The 13909-nt window shown below is 44.0% G+C and overlaps 2 protein-coding genes across 2 annotated transcripts in view; one reads left to right on the forward strand and one right to left on the reverse strand.

Annotated features, from left to right (window-relative positions):
• Positions 1–13909, reverse strand: part of LGALSL (galectin like) — a 125809-nt gene that overhangs the window by 69252 nt on the left and 42648 nt on the right. The window contains exon 3 of the mRNA XM_063918437.1: positions 7439–7491. Within this exon, the coding sequence (XP_063774507.1) occupies positions 7439–7474 (36 nt within the window). The 5' untranslated portion in view covers positions 7475–7491. The remainder of the gene's footprint in view (positions 1–7438; positions 7492–13909) is intronic.
• On the forward strand, positions 7713–9116 carry LOC134911004 (paraneoplastic antigen Ma2-like). The gene has a single exon (XM_063919396.1). It carries the CDS (start codon positions 7713–7715, stop codon positions 9114–9116), a length of 1404 nt encoding a protein of 467 aa, XP_063775466.1.

A 13909-nucleotide genomic window follows, 5' to 3' on the forward strand; every position in this document is an offset into this window, starting at 1 on the left:
ATTCAGACCCGGCCGCTACTGCGGCCTGCATCGCATTTTTCTGATGGAGGCAAACTGTGCATGCACAACACACATTGCGGTTGCATCCCCGATGGCCATTCAGACAAATTGGTTAAATCAAATGGATTTAACCAATTTGTCTGATTGACCATTTTTGTCAGTTTTCTAGCATTTCGGAGCAAATGGTCTATTGTCATTTGCTCCAATACATTACCAGATTTTCGTTCCAACCAGCCAGATTGGACAATAACTCTTTAGGCGTATGGGCAGATAGCCATAATACGCAGTCACAGTGAGTGAATCCAAGTTCGCTTGCAGGAGTGACAGAAAAAATGTGGGTGTGTCGTGATCACTTTCGAGGTGTGTATCTGTATCTACCTACATCTGCGAACTAGTACGCACAAAACATGTCACCAGTGTCTCAGCTCGGCGGCCATTCTACGTGACCATAGGGGTTACTGAAATAGTTGATTATCGAAGGATCTGCAAAATATGCTGCATCTATGTATGCAGTTGCTTGGGTCTGCGAGGCCACTAGTGGACATCTGAATACATTTCCAGGTTGCTGTAGCATTAGCATATTTTTCGCACACCCACCGCGTAAAAATATTGCAGTTGCAATTGCATTAGCGGCCACATCTGAATCAGGCCCTATGAGTCAGATAGGGTGCAGGAACAGTTATTAGTCTTTATGACAGCCCCCGGGCACACCCGTGAGGAGTGAGGGCCTAAAAGGTTTCAGGACCAGTTGTGAGTAGTCAGATTGGTAGTAGAGGCAAGTCTGTTCTAAGGACTAGCCCACAGATGTCTATGTTGCATAATAGCCACCAGATTGGGGTCTGCCTTAATGCAACCAAATAGGGGTCTGTGTAGTCAGAGGTGTATCTAGGGGTCTGAGCGCCCCTGGCAAAGTAAAGGACTGGCGCCCCACACCCGCCCATATTTGAAATATCGAAGCGCATGTGCCAAAAAGGGGGCGTGGCCACTCAATAGACCTCAAATACAAATTACACCACTCAGAAGCATTCCTTACTAACATTACACAGCACAGTTATGTCCGTTGTTTCACGTTACGCTACACAGTAGCACCGCTTATACACATTATGCCATACAGTAGGGCCTATAATATATATATATATATATATATATATATCCAAAAAATGCTAACCCAGTATACCATAATATATATCCATTCCAATAAGAAGAGGTGCACTCACCATGGACTTTTCAGCAGGTTTTATTTACTCACGTCACCAATGCAGACAAAAACTTAACGTATCCTTTCTCAAGACATCCCACCAGTAGAAGAGACACACACACACACACACATATATTATATATAGTGGTCATAGTGAAAATTGTGAAGTGGGGGTATAGAAAAGTGAAGGTTGCAATTATGTGCGCGCCGAAGGCGCATGCACTCAGGGAAAATGAGGTGTAGCCACTCAAAAGGGGGCATGTCCTTAAGTGTAGTGTACCACATCATATACCCCTTATACACATTATGCACCACAATAGTAGGACCCCTTATACCATCTAGTACTAGTGCCCCTTACACATTATGCCACACTGCATGAGCCAAAATTCACATTATGCATCACAGCATGAGCCAAAATTCACATTATGCAACACGGAATGAGCCAAAATTCACATTATGCAACATGGGGGTAAATTTACTAAGGTGGGAGTTCAATTTAAGATGGGATGTTGCCCATAGCAACCAATCAGCTTCTACTTCTCATTTACCTAGCACCTTCTAGAAGATAATACCTGGAATCTGACATCTCACATTACCCCCACCCACATTACCCCCCAAAATTCACATTTCCGCACACAGTTTGATCCAAAATTCACATCACCCCACACAGTATGAGCCAAAACTCACATTATCCCACCCACATTACCCCCCAAAATCCACATTTCCACACACAGTATGATCCAAAATTCACATCACCCCACACAGTATGATTCAAAATTCACATTACCCCACACAGTATGATCCAAAGTTCAGGGACAGGGAGAGTGACAGCAGGGACATAGTTACAGGGACAGTGACAGCAGGGACAGTGACAGAGAGACAGCAGGGACAGTGACAGACAGAGTGATAGCAGGGACAGGGAGAGTGACAGAGAGAAAGTGACAGCAGGGACAGAGAGAGAGTGACAGCAGGGACAGGGAGAGTGACAGCGGTGACAGAGGGACCGAAAGAGTGACAGAGGGACAGTACCTGAGCAGCTGATGGGGCTGTGGTCGGCGGCGGTGCAAAGGCTGAAGTCAGCGGCAGTGAGGAGAAGGCCCTGGGCAGTGGTGGTGACCAAGAGAAGGCCCTGGATGGCGCAGCGGAGGATGACATGGGCGGCAGCAGCGGAGGACATGGGCGGCAGCGGTGAAGAGGAGGAAGCCCAGGGCAGCGGCTGTGTGGAGATGGCCTTCGGTCTCTATGACCGTGGCATCACCATTTGAAATCTATTCCAGTGTATACCGGCCCACTTTGAACATATATATATATATATATATATATACATACATACATACATACATACATACATACATACACACACACACACACACACACACACACACACACACACACACACAATATTCCCCAGCACTCCAGGATCCCCTTAGGGTAACGTGTTCCAGGCCACTCCTAGGGGGTATGTGCCCCAAAATATGCAGGCAGGAATGAACAGGCAGAACTCGGAGACTCCTAAATAGTAAAATATCTCAACAGGGTGGTTTCATTAATCTACATTTTGGGGATGGTCTTCCTTTCAGGTCCTGAAGAAGGGGAAATAAACCCCGAAACATAAATTAATAAAAGCACCCTCTTGAGACATTTCACTATTTTCGAGTCTCTGAGTGCCACTAAATAATCGCAGGGTGGTGTCGGCACTCTTCAGACTTGCACAGTGTCCGTGGTATATCCACGAAATATGACGGCCTAATGGTCAATAAACGGACACTGCCTTAAGGACCCTGTGCAAGTCTGATGAGTGCCGCCACCACCCTGCGATTATATATATATATATATATATATACACAGCAAAACGAGGCGGCACTTGGAGTCATTGTAAACAAATATAACGTGTATTAAGAATAAATGTCAACGTTTCGGGGACCAACTCCCCATCTTCCCCGAAACATTGACATTCATTCTTAATACATGTTATATTTGTTTACACTGACTCCGAGTGCCGCCTCGTTTTGCTGTCTATATGAGGCGTGTGTCTTCTGTGGAGGGCACCGGAGCAAGCAAGTTCCTTGGTTGGATCAACTGAGTGCCGGAACGCAGGTGTGTGTGTACACACACACACACACACACACACACACACACACACACACATATATACACGTATACATACATATACACACATACGTGTATATATACATATATATTATAAATTTTTTATATATTTGTAGCCCAGAGCACTTCCCCCCCTCCCCCGTTAGTCCCTCACCAGCACTGACGTCCAGGATCGACCATAGCAGGCAGCCGCTGTCACAGTAATTGGCGCCGGGGTCTGACACCGCGCTACAATCAAGAAACTACACCTTACCTTACCCGCGGACCTTGCTGCAGTGACCTCCCGGCAGCAAAGGCTGCTGGGAGCTGTAGTTTATGTTGTTTCCGGATTGTAGCGCTGTGTCGGACCCCGCCGCCGCGTCCAATTAGTGACTGCCGCTGCTGCGGCTGCCTGCTATGGTCTTCAATGCAACCAGGTGTCAGTTGGCGTGACAAACTACCGGGGCGGGCGGTGACACACCTTGGGGGGCTGGAGTGGACAGCTGCTTAATATTAATTCTACCTACTGGCCGCGGGTGGCACCGCTGGGCGGCGCCCCCCCCTCGGCTGGCGCCCCTGGCGAGTGCCATCCTGGCCAATAGGTAGACACAGTGTAGTCACCATTAAATGTGGTTACTGTGTTACACAGTAGCCCTCCGAGCCAGATAAACAACAGGGCAGCCAGGGTCCCCCACACATAGCTATATCACTGGCATGGGAGGCACGGTAGCATATGTGAACTGGGGTTTCGTTATGGCATAATTTGAACTGGGGCCACTACAGTGTGTTTAACACATTTGTGCTACGGGAGTATTTGTACATTATAGTTTTGCATTTGGATCTGTATTGCATCGCTACCACAAGACTAAGATTTATATTGTATAATAGGGCCCAGTGGCCTAAGATTGGGGTCTGCCTTACAGCAACCAAATAGGGGTCTGTTTCCTAGTTGCCATTAGATTTAGTTATTGTATTGCACAGTACAGTAGTCCTCCTAGCCAGATTAACAACAGGGCAGCCAGGGTCCCCCATGCTGCGTCAGACTGGCTGACCGGGGAACCACTTCCGGTCCATTTATGCCGGGACAATGTTTAGAGGCACCCAGGTCTGTGCACTCGCACCTGCAAACACCTGTGATACAGGTAGCGAGTGTAAAGAGCCGGGTGCTTCTAAATATTGTCTGCGGGAGAGAGTAGCCTGGTCGGCTCAGAGGAGAGAGCAGCCAGGTTGGTTCAGCGAAGGGGTGCAGTGCGGGGGCGATGATGTGTCACAGGGGGCTGGGTGCAGAGTAGGAGCAAAATGCATAATCGGCCATCCAGACTGCCCACTTTACTCGCGGAGGGGGGTGTGCCCAAATGTTGGGAGACTTGCCTACCCTTTGTGAGAGCCTGCCGGAGAGTAGGCAAGTGTGGGCTAAGATTTGTATTGTATAACAGCCCAGTGGTCTCAGATTAGGATCTGAATTGCATAATAACCACCAGAGTACCTCACCAGAATATGTTCTTAATTGTACAGTAGGTTCCAAAGTGTGGTGTGCATTCATTTCGCCACCATATAATTTGTACTGTATTGTATACATGGGGTCATTTACAGTGGGGCCCGCAGCACAGTTTGCCGCATACGTAGCAGTCCCACAGCAGCTGCGTAGCCACACACATTGCAGTCGCATTCCCCGATGGATGCAACTGCAATGTGATTGACAGCGGCAGGCGTTATGGGGACGGAGTTATGGTGTTGCGCGGGGGAAGGGGGGGCACCGGGAAAACAGGGTGGGTTGGTTGCGTTTTCGGGGTGGCTGCGTGATGTCACACGAAGCCACTCCGATAAAAAAATGGCCGCTGACCGCCTGACAGCACAGCCGGGCTGCGCTGTCAGGGGTCAACCTTAGTTCCGATGCATCCGCAATTAGATTACGGACGCATCGGGAGGTGGCCTCACACATACTGGATGGCCTTGACCTGTGCTGGGCGGCCCCCAGCATGTGCAGAGATAAAAGCAGATCTGGCTGCGTTTGCAGCAATCTGCGTTCATCTCTGAATAACCCCCATTGTACACCAGAATGCTATCTATAGAGTGCACAATTCACTAGAATGCCATGTAAATGTAGGGATGTTTCAAATTTTGTGTACTGTTAGTTATAAAAAAAAAAAAACATATATATGTATCTATATAGGAGTAGTAGTGTCTGTTACTATATTTAATCAGTTGTGAGGTAAATATAAGGGAGATTGGCGATTCATTGTGATTTGTTTAATTGTATCACACAAAGATAAACCTGTTATATGTATAACAATGATAAGAAGTGAGAACACTGAGTTAATACCACTAATAGAATGGTATTATTAGAAATATGAGGGACTAAAATGGTGACTACAGTGTTCTGTCAGAAATCAGTGAGGCACGAGGACTGGAGCAAGATAGCTCGCGCTGTCGGCGGGAGATTTCTACCCCCTGGAGACTGAGCCTGCTCTCGTGGCCCCTGGGGCTCCAGTATAAAAGGGGGAGCTGAAGCGCTATTCAGGACTAGTGTGTGCGCCTCTGAGGGAGATGCTTATGCCTCTCTCTGCCCGTCGCGACGAGCTGTGATGTGAACATTGGCGGCGCAGAAGAGCTGGTGTAGCCTCCCTAACGAGAGATAGCACACTGAAGACTGATCGCCGGGAAGACGGTACCCGGCATCTTCATCAGCGGCCGGCAGAGTCGTGAAGACGGAGCGCCGGAGAAGTGGCCAGCGGTGCTGTGAAGACGGAGCGCCGAAGAAGTGATCAGCTGTGCTGAACAGACGGAGCGCTGGAGAAGCGGTGGTTGGCGGTGAACTGATGTGCTGTGCGGACCGACCGTCGGGGGAGCAGTTACCGGCATATCCTGAGGTAATCTACTCGTGGCAGGGAGCATCAGTTGAGACGCTGCCGTCCCCACATACGGCGCCAGAGAGACCGCTATCCTAACGAGCCTGGGAAGCAGTTAACTGTGAGGAAGGAGACACAGCACGGATCCCGAGCAGCGACATCCAGCTGTTCTATCAGGAGGGCTGAACGTGATCCCCACCAACCATTACCGCTCAACTAATGAACTGACCTGCTGCCCACCAATGAAAATACTGAGTGGGTGGAGCTATCCGTAAACCAGAGGGTGAGTGACAGGAGTCACTCACTGAAGACATCTGAGGTCTGTAAAACGTTTATATACACACCTTCTCACCAGGAACACTTAGCCAGGGTTTCAGCACTGTAAGCATTGAATATAAGCTTTACTAACCACCCTAGTGACTATCCATTTCTTGCCACAATTAGCAGTCTGCAGGAGTAGTATATAAAGGTGACAAGTGGCTGTAACAATTGATCTACGGAAGTCATATAGAAATCTGAATTTCTAATTAGGATATATATATATATATATACCATAGCATCTTTTATCCACTATTTATATTACAAACTACTACAGATCTTACCACAGGACTATGCAGAAGGAATATCTATGAGGACAAGGCTCAGTTTTACTGACTGTATACGAGATTTAGCCCTGAAGAGGTAGTACTTGCACAGCTCAGGAACTTTACAGTACCCAGATTAAATCTGTCGGTCTAGACAGCAAAGATACAATTTATCTAATTGGTAAACTCACTCAATCCTGGCAAATGGTTGATGTTACAAGGTAGCAGTGCAGAGACCCTGATATAAAGTGTAGCAGTTATTTCACAGCTTCCAATTTAAATACTGTTACCATCTGCTAGAAATATCTATTATAGCTAGAATAAACAGTTCTAGTGAAGAACCAGCAGCAATAACAATATTTCAAAGATATAGCTATAAACAGCCAGTTCTACAGGAAACAACCTGCTTATATATGCATATATAAAACCAAACAATACAAATACTTTTCTTAGATTTCTGTAGTCTGGATACCTACATGTAAGAAGAGACAATATACCTACTCTATATATATATGGACACTATTCAGGTGTTGAACTATGTGTATTTTGAGTATAATTATCCTAATGTAGTGGTTATTATAAATGTATAGTAGTGCATATGAATTGATATCATCCATTGGGTGTATTTTTATCTATAAAAGCACTTTGAGTGTTATGGATTAAATGTACTGAGAATTTATAAATATCTGTCAGTAACTGTTGGAATAGTGATTACTTACCTGTGTCTGTTCATCGGTGAAGAATTGAAGATCCATGATTCTTTAAGGTAAACCTGTAAGGAAGGAAAATATACTGTTTAAGAGTGTATATTACCGCTAGATACACATATTTGAGTAACAGGGTGGTCCCGAGTATACCCTAAACTTATTTCATTTCACAAATAGGAAAAAATACTTGGGTGGAGGCACAGTTTTATTTAACACCGATATTCTTGATAAAATAAAGGGTTACATTTGGAGGCACTAAAGCTGAGATCTGAACAGATAGATAGAAATGGAGGTTATAAAGGGAGAAGATATATATAGTTGGTGTAGAAGCAAAGGTGTAGATGCACAGAAAAGTGTAAGCATTTTGGGAAATTTTATGGAGATAATAGATGAAGATATTGTAAGTGAAGTAAAGAAAATGTATGGAATAAAACAACCATATATTGTAGATAAATGGAAAGGAGTTAATGATGAAATCTGTGCCATTCTAATTAGTAATGACAATCAATTAGATGCTTCTGTAATACCTGCTAATATTTTAATTGAAAAGGCCCCTGGTAAGAAATGGAAAGTAATGTGGCCAGTAGATAAGTATGTAGATGAGGGGCAGAAGACCATAAAACAAGATGATAGTAAAATTGAGAGTACAAGTGCAGGATGTTATCAACATAAAAGTAGTACCTCCGAAGAAGAATCATTAGATAAGAATACAATAGATCCCCAAGTTGAAAATGTAATGGATAAAGTGGTTAGTCATTTTGAACGATGGCATTATGAAGGGGGGTATCGGAGACTGAGAATCTTTTCGGGAGTAACTCCAGTTCCCACAGGAGAAGAGAACTATGATGTATGGCGGGAGGCGGCAGTACAACATTCGGAGGAGTGGAGATGCCCAGAACATATAAAAAAACAACGGATTGTGGAAAGTTTGAGGGGACCCGCTATGGGAATAATTCATGCTACAAGGAGAAGTAATTCACAAGCTACTTTGAGAGATTATTTCGAGGCCTTAGACTATTCCTTTGGAACACTAGAGGATGTAGGGGACATCTTATCGAGACTGAATCAGACTTATCAAGAGCCTAACGAAACTCTTACCAATTATATTTATCGGTTAGATAAAATTCTTTACAAGCTGTTAGATAAAGGAGGGATTGGTCCTCAAGAAATTGATGGAAGGCGGTTGAAACACATATTGAGAGGGGCTTTGACTACCAACCCAGTGGCTCAACGTCTGAGATGTATATTACCCAGGGATCCTGCTCCTACTTTAGGTGAATTGATAAAGGAAGTAAAACTAGAAGAGGTGCAGATTGAAAACAGAGAGAAGACTTTAAAGCGAGTTAAAGTAATTGTTCCTACTCCTGAAGTTTCTTCAGTTAATGAGCAGTTATTAAAGCTAATAGAGGAACAAAATAAGAAATTAGATCAGTTGATTTCTTTACAGAATGTACCATCTGTTACTTCAAGAGTGTCATCATCTGGAAGGGGTAGAGGGTTCAGTAGGAGATCTGGAGATAATTCCAATATCACTTGCTACAAATGTGGACAATTGGGACATAGATCTTTTGAATGTAGTCAAGGAAGAAGTTTCCCTTCCCTAGTATCTACCCTTGATAGAAGTCAGTGTGAACAGCCGGGAAACGTAGAGGGGATGTCGATGAACCCCGCACCGGCTCCCAACCAATAATTGTCTGCAAAATGGGGAGTACCCAGTGGCCCTCTGTTATACCTGAAGGAATGATGGGACAGGCCCCGCTGTTGCCTGTTTTATTAAATGGTCACTTCTGTACCGCTTTACTTGATAGTGGATCTCAAGTATCTATAATTTTTGAAAGTTGGTACCATCAATATATGTCTGTTGTCCCCTTAATGCCCTTTGATGGATTAACTATTTGGGGTTTAAGTGAACAGAAGTATCCATACCTGGGATATGTCGTTACTCAGATAGAATTTCCTCAACAACCATCTGGATATCAAGACCCCTTACCCTTTCTGGCCTTGGTTTGCCCTGACTCTCCTGGAGATAAGGGAGTAGTGTCAGTAATTGTAGGCACTAATTCAAATTTATTTAAGATGTTATCTGAGTGGTGTTTGGAACAACAAAAGATCTCCAACCCTACATACATAGGTATCCCTGGATTGGATACAGTTAGGGTAAACAGAGTGGGTGTAAGTTCCCCAACTACCTTACTTCCTGTTATTCATAGTGACCCTGAGAATGAATTTATTACTAAAATTTCAGAGTGCTTTCAAAACAGTGACATAACTGGGGATGAGAAGAACCAGCTAATTTCTCAATTAATGAAAAAAGGGCCAGTTTTTTCCTTGAGGGAATGGGATTTGGGCACGGCCATTGGGATAGAACATCGTATTCATCTGACCAATGAGACTCCTTTTAGAGAAAGATCTAGGCGGTTGGCACCAGCCGATTTTGACGATGTCAGACAGCATTTAAAGGGTTTATTAGAGAATCAAGTTATTGCTGACTCCGATAGTCCCTATGCATCTCCCATTGTAGTGGCCAGAAAGAAGAATGGGGATATCAGACTATGTGTGGATTATCGTACATTAAACAATAGGACAATTCCCGACCAGTACACTGTCCCCAAAGTGGAGGAAGCATTGGATTGTTTGCAGGGTAGCAAGTGGTTTTCTGTACTTGATATGAGGAGTGGCTACTATCAGATACCGATGCATCCTGATGACCGGCCTAAGACGGCTTTTATTTGTCCCATTGGGTTTTTTGAATTTTTAAAGATGCCCCAAGGGATTAAAGGAGCCCCAGCCACTTTTCAGCGAACAATGGAACAAACAGTAGGGGATATGTGTTATCGAGAAGTTCTAGTCTATTTAGATGACCTTATTGTGTTTGGAAGAACTTTGGACGAACATAACCACCGACTGTTAAAAGTATTAGACCGGCTACAGAAAAGAGGGTTAAAATTGTCAATTGACAAATGTAAATTGTGTCAAACCACAGTGAAATATCTGGGCCATGTGGTTAGCCGGGAGGGGGTCTCTACTGATCCGGATAAGGTGGTTGCGGTACAAAATTGGCCACGCCCAAATACTTTAAAGGATCTTCGATCATTCCTGGGATTCTGTGGGTACTATAGGAGATTTGTTCCTCAGTACTCCAGAATTGCCCGTCCTTTAAACGATTTAACTAAAGGATATCCTTCATACAAACATGATCGAACCAAGCTTAAGGATAAAAATCTGAAAGGCTATCACAAACCCCATGAAGCATTTGGTGACCGCTGGACAACATCATGTGAAGAGGCTTTTGAAAAATTAAAATTCCATCTAACTCATTCTCCTGTTCTGTCATATGCTAATCCGGAGCTCCCTTATGAATTGCATATTGATGCCTCATTTGAGGGGTTGGGGGGAGTATTATACCAACAACACTCTACTGGTTTAAAGCCCATTGCATATGTTAGCCGAGGTCTATCGGCCAGTGAAAAGAACTATGCTGTTCATAAGTTGGAATTTTTATCTTTAAAATGGGCTGTCGTGGATAAGTTTCACGATTATTTGTATGGCGTTCAATTCATGGTAATTACGGACAATAATCCTTTGACATACATTAATACTACCGCCAAATTAGATGCCACGGGACATAGGTGGTTAGCAGCCCTGTCAAATTATCATTTTACTTTAAAATATAAGCCAGGAGTACAGAATGTAGATGCTGATGCTCTTTCCCGGCTACCCCATCCCCTGTTTGTTAGTCCTAATGACGATTGGGTGGAAATACCTGCTCCTGCGCTCCGAGGGTTATGTCATCAAATACACCTGTTAACTAGTAATTCAGAAGGGGCTGTACACTCGCTGGGAGCCACTGAAGCCTCTATTCCTTCTATGTACTGTTGGATTAACCCATCTAATTTAGGAGAATTACCCATCATTTCCAAAGATCAACTACGAAAGGATCAAGACCAAGACCCTGATATTGCCATTGTTATCAAACATATGAAAGATTCTAGAGGAGTCCTGAAGTGTAATCTCTCCCTCAAAAGCCAAGCTTTACTGCGACAGAGAAAGAGATTGGTGTTCAGACAAGGCATCCTCTTTAGAAAAACCACGAACAGCGAGGGACAATCTAAACATCAACTGGTTCTTCCCACCATCCATATTCCTATGGTTCTCAAGTCACTGCATAATAACCATGGACATTTGGGGGTGGATAAAACTCTACATCTAATCCAAGAGAGAGTATACTGGCCTTACATGAGCAAAGAGATTGAATCTTATTGTAAACGCTGTAGAAACTGTGTTCTGAGAAAGAAGTTACCCACTCCTTCCGCCAAAATGGTCAATTTGAGTAGCTCTGGGCCCATGGAATTAGTTTGTATGGACTTTCTGTCTTTAGAAGGGCCAAATGGGAGGGAAAGTAATATTCTCGTAATCACTGATCATTTTACCCGCTACGCTCAGGCCTATGTTACACGAGACCAAAAAGCTTTAACCGTAGCTAAGACCCTTTGGGATAATTTCTTTGTGCATTATGGGCTACCAGCTCGCATCCATACCGATCAGGGACGAGACTTCGAAAGCAAGTTAATTAAAGAACTGTGTATTTGTTGTGGGATAAGAAAATCTAGAACATCGCCATATCATCCTCAAGGGGATCCACAACCGGAGCGATTCAACAGAACTCTGCTTGATATGTTAGGAACTCTGGATCCCAAACATAAGCTACAATGGAAACGTTTTATTAATAAACTGGTTCATGCTTACAACTGCACCAGAAATGAATCCACCGGGTACAGTCCCTATTCACTTATGTTTGGAAGAAAAGCTCGATTGCCTATTGATGTTTCTTTGGGTTTATCTGATTCCTCCAATCATCCATCCACCTATAATACTTATGTAAATAACCTGAGGAAAGAACTGAAGACCGCTCATGACATTGCTAAGAGAGTATCTGAACGACAAGGTGAAAAGAATAAGCAGATACATGATGCTAAGGTAAAAGAGCAAGTATTACTCCCTGGTGATAGAGTTCTTTTAAGAAGACTTGGAACTCCAAAGAGACAAAAACTCTCCAATCGATGGAAAGAAATACCATACCGAATAATTAAACAATTGCCTAATATTCCTGTTTATCAACTTGTACCGGAAAATAAAGAAGGTCCTGTATTAACGTACCATCGTCAACATTTGCTGCCCATTAGTCAAGATATTTATTTTTAGATGGAACCTGCTAATATGGATGATCAAGTGGTAGAACAGTTGAGCCCTTCAACATCATCAACATCTCAACCTTCTCCCCAACTTGAATGGTCGGATCCGGGAAGCATAGACCAGGGATTCTTCTATAAAGAAGTTCCATATAGTCAAGATGAAGAATTAGGGGAACACTTATCCCCACCTTCTCCGAAGTATGATTCTATAATCAACACAATGGATAATTCTCCACCTCCTTTCATTGAACATTGGAATATAAATGAACCTAATGATCCTCCCTGGGATGATACTGCCCTGACTCCAAGTACTGAATATGACCTTATGAATGATCCAAGTAATAGGGGAAATGAAGACCACACCAGACCACACCGGGAACGTAAGCCACCTATGATTCTCACGTATGATCAGTTGGGCATTCCTGCTATGAGCCCAGAGTAGTGCATCCTAGTCTCATATATACTTGGCCATACTTTGGGTATATGGAGAATCAAACCTTAACTGGGTGGTAACACTGTATAGTTAACAGGTTTATTAAATGGTGCTCCGAAGAGAACAGAAACATTTTTTCTTTCTGCTAAGTGATTCGGATCACCAGGGGGAGAAATGTAGGGATGTTTCAAATTTTGTGTACTGTTAGTTATAAAAAAAAAAAAAACATATATATGTATCTATATAGGAGTAGTAGTGTCTGTTACTATATTTAATCAGTTGTGAGGTAAATATAAGGGAGATTGGCGATTCATTGTGATTTGTTTAATTGTATCACACAAAGATAAACCTGTTATATGTATAACAATGATAAGAAGTGAGAACACTGAGTTAATACCACTAATAGAATGGTATTATTAGAAATATGAGGGACTAAAATGGTGACTACAGTGTTCTGTCAGAAATCAGTGAGGCACGAGGACTGGAGCAAGATAGCTCGCGCTGTCGGCGGGAGATTTCTACCCCCTGGAGACTGAGCCTGCTCTCGTGGCCCCTGGGGCTCCAGTATAAAAGGGGGAGCTGAAGCGCTATTCAGGACTAGTGTGTGCGCCTCTGAGGGAGATGCTTATGCCTCTCTCTGCCCGTCGCGACGAGCTGTGATGTGAACATTGGCGGCGCAGAAGAGCTGGTGTAGCCTCCCTAACGAGAGATAGCACACTGAAGACTGATCGCCGGGAAGACGGTACCCGGCATCTTCATCAGCGGCCGGCGGAGTCGTGAAGATGGAGCGCCGGAGAAGTGGCCAGCGGTGCTGTGAAGACGGAGCGCCGAAGAAGTGATCAGCTGTGCTGAACAGAC

This window comes from Pseudophryne corroboree, chromosome 4, assembly GCF_028390025.1.
Source record: "Pseudophryne corroboree isolate aPseCor3 chromosome 4, aPseCor3.hap2, whole genome shotgun sequence".
NCBI lineage: Eukaryota > Metazoa > Chordata > Amphibia > Anura > Myobatrachidae > Pseudophryne > Pseudophryne corroboree.

What these genes read in the sequence shown, in the direction of transcription:
- LOC134911004 (XM_063919396.1), top strand. Translation starts at nt 7,713, where the DNA reads ATGGAGGTTATAAAGGGAGAAGATATATATAGTTGGTGTAGAAGCAAA.